The following is an 11,579-nucleotide window of genomic DNA, read 5'->3' on the forward strand; positions in this document are numbered from 1 at the left end:
TGTTGAAATAGCATGTATACTATCTGTGGTGAAACAGATCACCAGCCCAGGTGGGATGCATGAGACAAGTGCTCGGGCCTGGTGCACTGGGAAGACCCAGAGGAATCGGGTGGAGAGGGAGGTGGGAGGGGGGATCGGGATGGGGAATACATGTAAATCCATGGCTGATTCATATCAATGTATGACAAAACCCACTGAAATGTTGTGAAGTAATTAGCCTCCAACTAATAAAAAAAATAAATTAATTAAAAAAAAATGCTAAAAAAAAAAAAAATAAATAAAGTGAATGAGCCATCGTGCACATGTATCCCCTACCCCTTCCCCCAGCCTCACCCTCTGGGTGGGCACGGAGCGCCGAGCGGAGCCCCCTGCGATATGCAGCGGCGCCCCGCTCGCTGCCTGTCTTACAGATGGCGGTGTGTGCACCGGCGCGCGGCTCTCTTAGTTCTTCCCACCCTCTGCTTCCCCAGCTGTGTTCACACACCCTTTCTCTACATCTGTGTCTCTATTGCTATCCTCAGGAACAGGCTCATCTGGACCATCTTTCTAGATTCTATATATAGATGCTTGTTTTTCTCTTTCTGACTTACTTCACTCTGTATCACAAACTGTGGGCCCGTCCACATCCCTGCAAATGGCCCAATGCTGTTCCTTCTTATGGCCGAGTAATGTTCCGCTGTATGCATGTACCACATCTTCTTTATCCATTCATCTGTCAGTGGACATTTAGATTGCTTCTATGTCCTGGCTGTTGTAAACAGTGCTGCAATGAACACACCAATTCTTTTTGACACTGACTATTCCATATAAGGATTATCCACATCATTTTTATTTCTGCATTATCCTTTCACTACTGAAGGATAATTAATAGAGTTTATGGTAAAAAAAAAATTTATGCTGAAGAACAAATGCAACCTTAGAAAGTGAAGAAAAGAAGTCCTGTTGTTTAAATATACCCAAATTTCCATTTTAGTTCCCATTTTTCAGATTAACTCAAGCAATTTCCGTTTGCCTCCTACGGTCACAAATTATTGGTATAGGAAGTAGAATCCTTGACTGTGTCTGTGGTAAGTCAGACGTAGAGAAAAAAATTTTTCTTGTACTTAGAAATCGTATTGCTATCTTTTACACAAGCTTCACAAACACAGTGAGGAGGAAGATTTAACCACAATAATTTTCATAAATATGCCAAAAGAGTTTAAATTGAATTGTTAGATTAATCCTTTACAATGGATCCTCGGAATACAAGCTATTATATTGAGAAGTGATATTAACATGTAAGCATTTTCAAATTTATGATAAACCTTCAATGTTAATTGTTCAATAATTTTACATTGGTGACAAGTTTTACATCTCTGGAAAAAAATCAAGGCCACCATCTCAAGTGCCAACTTTTTAGCTTCCTAAAATTTTTCATACACAATGCTCAGGATTTTTCTCCAACTCATTTCTTCTAAAGAGACTATAAAGTTAACACATGATTGGAAAGAAAAACAGGACAAGGAACAAATCTTAGAGCCTTAAGAGGTTGTCAAGCTTCTAAAGCAGGAATGAGTTATTAAGAAGTAATGAGAATTATCTCAATTAAGTTTATTCTTCTTTTCCTTTCTGGTTCAGTTGAACTTTGCAGAGTTCATCATTTCCTGTTTAAACAATATTTAGAATGCTATTTCATGATTGCAGCTTTATTCATGAATATATGGGCTAATACAGGCTAGGAATATCTTACATAATGACCTCTGGGAGAAATTACAGAGGACAATTCCTTGTGAAAATATTTATACTTTTGTTGTAAACTTTAAGTTAATCATAAATTAAAGGCTTGAGGGAGCCTGTCTTATTAGAATAATTGTTGGACCAAAAACAGAAACCAATCCAGAGTATTTAATATTATATTATATTGAATTATATTAATTATATTTAAGTATTCTTTAAGTATTGTTTTTCTGTGCTTTTATGTTGGTGATCTTATTTCTTCTGCTTTCGTGCATTTTAGGACTGGATTATAGCGCCAGAAGGCTATGCTGCATTTTATTGTGATGGAGAGTGTTCTTTTCCACTCAATGCTCATATGAATGCTACCAACCATGCCATAGTTCAGACTCTGGTAAGTTTTCTTTTTGTAGAATAGAAAGTGGTTTATGATGCAAGCTTCCTATAAAGTTACTTTAAAGAAAAGCATCTATTTGGAGTTAAAAATGCATTTTCTTCTCAAACTCCTAACGTAAAAATTGTACAAGAATAAGAAATGTGGATATAGTCAGGAAATTCAGGCTGCTCTGAAGAAAAATCCTAATTCCAAAATGAGGAAAGATTCAGCGAGGAAAATTGGAGCAATCACAGAAAATGGTCATTTTGCACTGATTTCTTCAGTAGGCAATGTGATTAACCACACAGGGGCTGTTTCTAACCTTAACCATTCATTAGCAGTCATTACAGAAACTTTGAATAATAGCTGTGCTGAATTTCATCTGAGAGCTTTTAAACTCCTTATTTAGGAATGTTCCATAACGTACTTTGGTATCATGGAAGCTCTTCAGTGTAGAATATAAGTAGAAGATTGGTTTCCATTTTTTGATATCTTTTTCATTTATAACGCTTACGGTGGAAATTAATCTTCATTTCTTCCCTCCCACACTTAGGAATGCAACAGTGATTTAATCTCTACTAATCTAGGCTAATTTTTGTGAAGGAAATAATGAAATGTTAACCTCATGGTCTCTCAGTGGTCGTACTTATCTCTTAAGCTCAGGAAAACCCTTGAGAGTCTGACTCCAACATCCGTACCTTCTAATGTGATGGGGGAGCAGCCTCTGGCAGATGAGGAAGAGGTTCTAGAAGATGCGCAGGCTGTGTGATGTGACCCTGCTTCAAAGTTGGGGTCACAGGAGCATTTCAACTATAAGTAATCAGGACAGAGGAAGAGAACAAATAATTTTGGAATCAAGACACTGATGGGAATAGTTATTTGATAGATAACAGTAGGAGAGCAGTAGCTGTTAGAAAAAAAAAAATCTATCTTTTTGGGTGAGGCTTGTTTATGACCAAGAGAAAGAGCAGCTATTAGAATGTGTAAGGAGTTGACTCTTCAGAACATTATCTTCTTTTGCAATCTATTGAAAATTTAAAGTTGATGGAAATAACATCCCAGTTCCCTTCTGAATAAGAATGGTGTATACACCTTGACAGATGAAATCCTTGACTTGATGTTTTGCTGGCATCTTACTGACCTCAGAGGTACTACTGGATAGCTAGACCACAAAGATGCACATCTGTGGCACCTAGAGCATAGATTTTGTCAAAGACTTTGGAAATAACCTGGGAGTAGAGAGGAAGCGGAGAACTAAAACAAATATGTATTTTGAAAGGTAGTCACTTATAAATACTCTTTTCTCCCCCAAGTTTGAAGAGAAACATTTATTTCAGAATACAATCATGTAAAATTATTGAGTTGCTTTTTAATAATGAATGGAAAACATTTGCTCATGTCTGTCCTTCCCCAACACTGATTTTTACACCCTAGATTTCTTTACTATATCATACTCAGCAAACTTTAGAGGTGTGGGGAAAAACTACTATTTCTTCCTTGATTGCAAAATTTATATACACTGAAAGAAAACCTTAGCTTGCTGCTGCTCTTATTTCACTGTCTAAAGTGAATACCTGGAGTCTAAGTTCCAACCAGCATTTTCTTTCATGCTTGCTTTGTGCTGCCAATGCCATAGAAATATTCTTCTTTTTGTTGATTTTTGACCAATGATGTTCCCATATGCAAGTATAGAGTCAATTCCTAAGGGTATTTTAAGTTTTGATATGTCTATGATATGTTTTTATGCTATCCATAAAAATAAGCACTTCCTTTAAAATTGTTTTTGTATTTAGTTATTTTTATTTTTGCCTGCCCTGGGTGTGCACTGCTGCACTTGGGCTTTCTCTAGTTGCCTCACGCGAGGGTTGCTCTCTAGCTGCGGTGCCCAGGCTTCTCATTCTGGTGGCCTCTCTTGTTGCAGAGCATAGGTTCTAGGTGCATGGGCTTCAGTAGGTTTAGTGTGCTGGCTTAGGTACCCCTTGGCACATGGAATCTTCCCAGACCAGGGATTGAATCCCTGTCCCCTGCTTTGGCAGGTTGATTATTAACCATTGAACCACGAGGGAAGCTCTGTAAGTACGTCCTAATATATGGTATTACTGTTGGGGCAGGGAGAGCAGGTATGCGGCACAAAAAAAGTTGTTATATTCAAATATCCTCTAGTAAGATGAATGTCTGGGGAGTCTAGCCTTCTATCAGCTGAAAGCTCCTTGCAGAGAGAAGGATGCTTCAATATCATGCCTTAGAGGAAGAGCTCTCCTCACTGTCTATCCACAGGGTCACAGCAGAACAGCCACTATTAGCCTATAGAGAAATGCCACTTAATTTCTCAGAAATTAAGCTCTTTGCACTGTCATATCAATGACTCAGAGAGCTTTCGCCGTTTCCTCAGATATGCGTCTAACACATCCAAGTTCGCTCAGGCTATGCAAAGCTTAATTATTGAAAAAACTCTGTCAAATACCCGTATCTCTCTCTCTTCTTTTCTTTTCTTAAAAATAAATATATAATTACATACTGTCAACTTTTAGAACTGTAGTCTAGAAGGCAGCGTCTAAAAACAAACATTTTTTAAATCGCTGACACGGACTTGGAACAAGCCCCTCGTCTGTATCGCCGTCCTGGGATGTGGAGCATAAGTCATCACAGAACTTGAAGGGAACATGGGAAGTTTGGTGTTTCTGGTTTTTTTTTTTTTTTTTTTTCTTTTTTTCCTGGCATTGTGCATTCTCTGTGTATTTTGTGACGGACATGAAACAAGAACACAGGCACGTTTGTTGTTAAAGGAAAGCAGGTCTTTGCCGAACACGTTTGAGACATGATGGAAGGACAATCTCATTCTTTTCAGAACAATGGCTGGGTGAGGTGATCCTTGAAGCAGGGGGTTATCCATCCATCATGGGTGAGGGGGTTGAGGAGGATAAAGCCAAGGAGGGCTTCAGGCTGCCTCTGAAATTTGGAGAACCATGCAGCTTGCAGTTTTGTGAGGTCTTAGGAAATTTCACGTCCGTGTCGGATCACCTCATTTTTCCTGCTGTGTCTGTCCATAGGCAGGACTCCTATATCATTTCAGCCAGGAGGTTTTGCAGCCAAGACTCTAAGAGCTGTATTTTCTCTTTGTAGATCCCCGAGGACTCTGCAGTGGGACTTCCCAGAAACTCCTCTGGGGGAAGGGCTAGGGGAGGCGGGTGGAAACGGGGAACCGAGTTCTGGCTCCTTCTTTGATTGTTGAAGATCAGAGGTAAACTTGCCAGTTTGATGAAAATGAGAACAAATCCTTTACTTAAGAATTTCACTGGCCATGCTCAGCTACCTTTTCAGGCTTTGGAGGGGGAGAGGTAGGGATGTATATTCAAGTTGTAACATATCTAGGCTTCTTTTTTCTGATTGAACATAGCTTGATTTTTGGCACTTGTCTACGGGAGAAAGCAAGTCAAAGGATGTTAAACTCTGGCCAATCTGGTAAAACATTATGGGGAGAAGAGTTGAAATCATTGCTTTAAAGCAAGCATTGGATTTGTACCTGGAGTTTATTTTGCTGTGATTTTTATGCTTCCTTTACCAAAGGAAATGAAGAATTTGCATGCTTTTAATTTTATTGTTAAAAAAGCGTTGGTTTATTGTTTAGTTATCCTTTTAAGAATAATTCTTAGATCCAGATCTTCCTACGGTCAAGTGCTGTCCCTTCGTTGATTTTGCATTCATAACTTACATGTTTCTCATGAAGTAAACAGAAGTGGCCATTTTAACTAAAAGCAGCCCAGTCCTACTTGCCATGTTCTTTCCTCCAGGAAAATTTCCACTGAATATTCCATAGAGAGAGTTTTCCTTCCTTGGTAGAATGTTTTTCAAAGCCCCACCACATAATTAGAACCAGTGGGTCGAGTCTAGGTGTTAATACTTAAGGATACCTCCTTCACTACCAGCTCCCACCTCACCTCAGCACGGAGCAAAAATAGAAGAGAGGGAGGTAACTTAAGAGAGTGCCTGATCGTCAGTGATAAAGCAAGAATGTCACCTGAAAACTACAGACGAAACATCTATTTTATTTCTTAAAAAGTAAAACATTTTCTTCCTCCCACCCAACCAGGTTCACCTGATGTTTCCTGATCACGTACCCAAGCCGTGTTGCGCGCCAACCAAATTGAACGCCATCTCTGTGTTGTACTTTGATGACAGCTCCAACGTTATTTTGAAAAAGTACAGAAATATGGTCGTGCGTTCGTGTGGTTGCCACTAATAGTGCATAATAATGGTAATAAGAAAAAGATCTGTATTAAGGTTTATGACTACAATAAAAACTATCCTTTCAGATAAAAGGGGAATTTAATAAAATTAGTCTGGCTCATTTCATCTCTCTAATCTATGTACAAGAGCATGTATATAGTCACTTTTATTTATTTAAAGGTATATATTCTCCTTTGTGGATGCCTTTGCAGTAAAATGTATTTTAGGTCACTTCATTATGCAAAAAATTGCCCATTCTAATTTTTCATAGGCTATGCTGAATCCAATTCAATTTCACTTCAATATTTTTAATGTAATTTTTATACAATTTTCTGAAATTAGACAGAACTCCGTTGACTGTTAAGTATTGTTGAAGGAAGCTGAATGCATTTGGTTATGCTGTGCCAATGTAAACTGATAGGATATTTATTGATATTTAGAATGAGACTTAAAAAAATAACCACCCAAAACAAAAATGCTTGGAGGAACACAATTTTTCTTTGAGAGTTTCTGCTTCATTAGATAAAGTGAAATGTTGAGCTGGCTTTGAGTAAATAAACGGGAGCAGAACACAGAAGCTGAAAGATTGCATGTAATTGTTGTAACTGTTTGCTTGAACAGAATTGGTTTAACTGTAGGAAAGCGTTCCTTCTTGGCTCACCGGTTGTAGATTTTGCAAAGAGCTCAAAGCTTCAGGAATTCTGTGGAGACAGACTTGAGCCTGTGTCCATAATTTTCCAAGTTAACACTAAAAAAGCATAGTACAACCTTCTTACCTCAAATAAATCATGTCTGCCTATTATCTAGAACACTACTGCTGCAGTTTTTGTGGGTTTTTTGTCAGATTTAAAAACAGTCCAAAATAAAGAAACATTTACACGTGCTCCCCTTCCCTCCCCACAGATGAGAGTCACTGCATGCATAAAATATACCCGAGCAAAGCGGCCGACAGAGCCGTTTTCTGTAGCTCTCTTTTATAACTGAGTTTGCTGATTGATGTGATGCAAGGGATTTTATTTAGGGTAAAAGCACTGAAACTCAACTGGAGGAAATTACCCCAAATCCCAGAATGGCTTTGACAGAATTGCCATTTCGAAAGAACAGCTGAAATCCATTTTTCATATCTTGGAGAATGAGCTCATTGAAAACCTTATTTTGGAGGGGGATTTTTGTAAACCTTCCTCCAAGCACAAATAATTCCAAGTGGGAAGGTTCTGTTGTATGTATGTGCATGTGTGTTCTTCCCTCTGAAATTAATTTATTTTCTCTCTCTGTTTCTCTCTCTCTGCCTTTTAAGGCTTGTCTTTAACCCACTGACTTTTGGAAGAATGACATTTAGTGGATAAGTTGCTATTTATGTGGGCTCCACGGCTAGGATTATTTACAATTCATCTAAAATACTCATAAAGCACCATTTATTAATCACCCTTTTGGACTTTCTAAGTACAACTTGTATCAAAAATAGCTTAAAAATGTTATGGGTTTGTTCATGATTCAGGAATATTGCCATGTTGTTTTAAAATACAGATTGTCTTAAAGTAAATTTGATAATAACTCTATTGGGGGTACATTAAGTAATATATTTTTGAATTAATGGTATACCATTATAAGAATAATAAATGAAAGTATATTATATTATTCTTTAAATGTGCTGTTTAAATATATTTCTATGTTTTAAAATATATTAAACTTGTGATGCTAGTTCCTATTGTGCTGCTTGATTTGGCTTTTCTTTTTTTTAAAGAGGGATACAAAATGTAAGTGTGTCCTAACTGAGACTATAAGCATATCAGATCTAAAATGTTTGTGTATTACATGATCTTAGTTGCCAAAACTAGTGTTTGTGTTGTTGATAAGTAACTCACTATTAAATAAGCAAAGCAACCATCCATGAGTTAAATATTTTCTTAATCTGTTCCAACAATAAGGAAAATTTTTAAATAGCAAAAAAATAAATGATTAGGATGGGAATTGACCTTATTTATTCTCTTTCATTTAAGAAGGGAGATATTTAGCATCAGTATTTTTATATTTTCTCAAAATATGTATGAATATATATATATATATCTGCGCATATGGTCAGTCACATTATTTTCAAATAACTATTAGAGTAAATGCTTAGTATTACTTTGAATGCTCAGACTATTACAAGAAATGAGAATAATTTGGTTTATTTTAACAGGATCCAAACTACTCAGGTCTTTTTGGTTAGTTATGCATTGACTTTTCTGTTGGTATGTTTTTAATTTTTCTGCTTTGTAAAGTGGTCCTAATCATTTTTGTTACTAGAAGGGCAAAAATGACAAATACTCATTGTTCTTTAAAACTAAGGCAAAAATAAATTTGTCTGTACTGAAGTTAAGAAAGAAACAGACACAGAAAAGAAAATGCAAAAACATTTTTTTCCTCAAGTAAAGAACTGTCATTTAATAATTCCTGTATCACCAGCATTGAATCTAAACCAGCATCTAGGAGCTACTATATAGTCTGCAAATTTCATCTCTCAAGACATTTACAATGAATAGGTAGCTTATAGTATAACTTCACTCGAGGCAGAAGAAATCCTCATTTCCAAAGACAAGTCACTGTCTCATAACAATTCAGTCAATTGTGCCGTAGATCATGTGATCTGGCTCTCAGATTACCTGCTTTTCTATGTTCTTTCTTTTGCATTTTGTGGGGAGGGGCCTGGTGCTTTTCAAAGTTACAAGTGAAGATGCCTTTGTTGTTAAAGCACATATATCACTACGTATTTATCTATACATCTGTATTTTATCGTTTACTTTCTTTTTAACCAAAGGAAAAATAGGAAAAGTAACAATCATTGACGGTATACATTCTTATGTATGTAGAAAGGTGACAGTCTATTCAAATTAACAAAAAAAAAAAAAGAGCCAAGTTTTGCAAAATTACTTCCAAGTCTGTTGTCATACTTGTTAGAAGTTGTTTGAAAGATGGGGAATTCAAAGACAGGAGAACCAGGATCAGGTACAGCCTTTAAAAGTACAAAGAAACTTCAGACTTTGAAAAACATGCACTTTAACCTTTGCATATTAGTTTCAACTTTACAGAGGCAGCTAGCCTCCAATCGGGTGGGTAGAGAATGGGGAGAAGCAATTCAGCCTCAAATCCAGAGGCTCGAGTATGGGAGGATGAGAGGAAGGAAGCACTGGAAAAACAGCCTCCAGACTAAGCATCTGGAAACAAGACCAAAGCTGATGGTTCAGTGGGGCGTGGTTGGTGTTTCTTCCCAGTTCACTGTGGCTCTAATGACATGATGAAATACAATAGGACCAACCAAAAAAAAAAGAAGAACTAGACTAGTTATTTTCCTGTCCATACCTATAGGAAAAGCCCAAACTAGGAAAATGATTTTCTACCTTGAGCCACAGGCCAATAAGATGTCTCTGATTATCTTTACCCTTTCTTCATTAAAACATACTTATTACACACTCACTTATAAGTAAGTATATTTATTTAAACAAAATGCATACACTGACATACTTATAAAGACATATTGTTTTAAAGAAGAGAGAATAAAAACATGAATGTGAGTATGTGTGCTCAGTCATGCCCAACTCTTTTGTGATCCCATGAACTGTAGCCTCCCAGGTTCCTCTGTCCATGGAGTTTTCTAGGCAAGAATACTGGAGCGAGTTGCCATTTCCTACTCCAGGGGATCAAATCTATGTCTCTGGCGTTTCCTGCATTGGCAGACAGATTTTTACTACTGGCTCGCCTGGGAAGCCCACAAAAACGTGAATGCAAAATGTTTTAGGAACTCCCCTGACAGTCCAGTATTTAACACTACACTTCCAATGCAGGGGGCACATGTTCCATCCCTGGTCAGGGAACAAAGATTCCATATGCTGACGGTGTGGCCGAAAAAAAAATTTTTTTTCTTTAAAGCAAAATGTTTTAAATGAAGAACAGAACTTCTGTGAAGGAAAAATATAATACTGGATTTAAACTTTATAGGATATGTTATGGGAAACACAGTGGGTGGAAAGACAGATAAGAAAGAATTATCCAGGAGACAGCATTGAAACATATAAAGTGATGGAAAGTCAAAGAGAATTCAAAGTTAACAAAGTTGTAACATCCATTTAATCAATATTGCAGAGAACTGGGGACAATTTAGGGGCAAACAGCAGACCAAAGCTTGCTTCTCAACTTGGAAGGCAGTGAACAGATAGTCACTATCTTCATATTGCTCAGGAAAAATAGCTGTCATTTGGAATTCTGTATCTGTATCCAACAAAACATTAGGGCAAAAGAAAAACATTCTTAGGCAAATAAAAATTAGAATTTACCATACATGGTAAAGCCACTGCTAAAGGTTTTACCTCAGGAAGAACCAAAATTAACCCCCAATGGTAATGTATACAAATACTATGAACAAGAAAATAATAAACATGGGGTAGATTAAAATAAAAATGTTTAGCAATTGTGGTTTAAAACAGCAAGAGAGTTAAATTAAGTAGGGCTAGCTATAGCAAAATATTGTACAACTATAGAATGCATTGGAAGGTAGGTGTTTGAAAATACAGCTTTTGTGTTTTGCTTAATGATGATGATTAAATTAGACTCATAAACAATGCATATTTTGAACCAGGGCTGGGCAAACTCTTTCTGTAAAAATGTGGTAATAAGTATTTAGGGCTTTGTGTTTGCAATTACTTACCTCTGCCACTGCAGTGTGAAAGTAGCCATTCTCCATATGTACACTAGTATGTACGGATCTCTTCCAATAAAATTTTATTTACGAAAACAAGTTGTGAGTGGGATATGACTCATTGGCTATTGTTTGCTGACCTCTATTCTAATCCAGTAGAGGGATAATAATCATATCATATTAAATGTAAATGGCCTAAAAAGATCACTATTGCCAGGTTGGATTTAAAATAATAATGTCAACAGCTAGCCACAGTCTGTTCAAAAGAGGCACTCTAAAACTTAACAACACAGGAAGGTTGAAAGCAAAATGAAAGTAAATATATATCAGGTAATACCCATCAGAGCAAAACTGAATAAGCATATTAAGCCTTCAGGGAAATGAGAATCAAAACATACAGTTCAGTTCAGTTGCTCAGTCGTGTCCAACTCTTTGCGACCCCATGAACCGCAGCCCGCCAGGCCTCCCTGTCCATCACCAGCTCCCGGAGTTTACTCAAACTCATGTCCGTTGAGTCGGTGATGCCATCCAGCCATCTCATCCTCTGTCGTCCCCTTCTCCTGCCCCCAATCCCTCCAAGCATCAGGG

General features: G+C 37.2%; 1 protein-coding gene across 1 annotated transcript in view; it reads left to right on the top strand.

Annotated features, from left to right (window-relative positions):
* The window catches only part of BMP5 (bone morphogenetic protein 5), a 142,390-nt gene extending 131,363 nt beyond the window's left edge, over nucleotides 1-11,027 (top strand). The window contains exons 6-7 of the mRNA XM_061146358.1: nucleotides 1,997-2,107; nucleotides 6,180-11,027. Coding sequence (XP_061002341.1) covers nucleotides 1,997-2,107; nucleotides 6,180-6,329 — 261 coding nt within the window. The 3' untranslated portion in view covers nucleotides 6,330-11,027. The remainder of the gene's footprint in view (nucleotides 1-1,996; nucleotides 2,108-6,179) is intronic.
* Nucleotides 11,028-11,579: the final 552 nt, after the last annotated feature.

The sequence above is a fragment of the Dama dama genome, chromosome 7 (assembly GCF_033118175.1).
Source record: "Dama dama isolate Ldn47 chromosome 7, ASM3311817v1, whole genome shotgun sequence".
In the NCBI taxonomy this organism is placed as follows: Eukaryota; Metazoa; Chordata; class Mammalia; order Artiodactyla; family Cervidae; genus Dama; species Dama dama.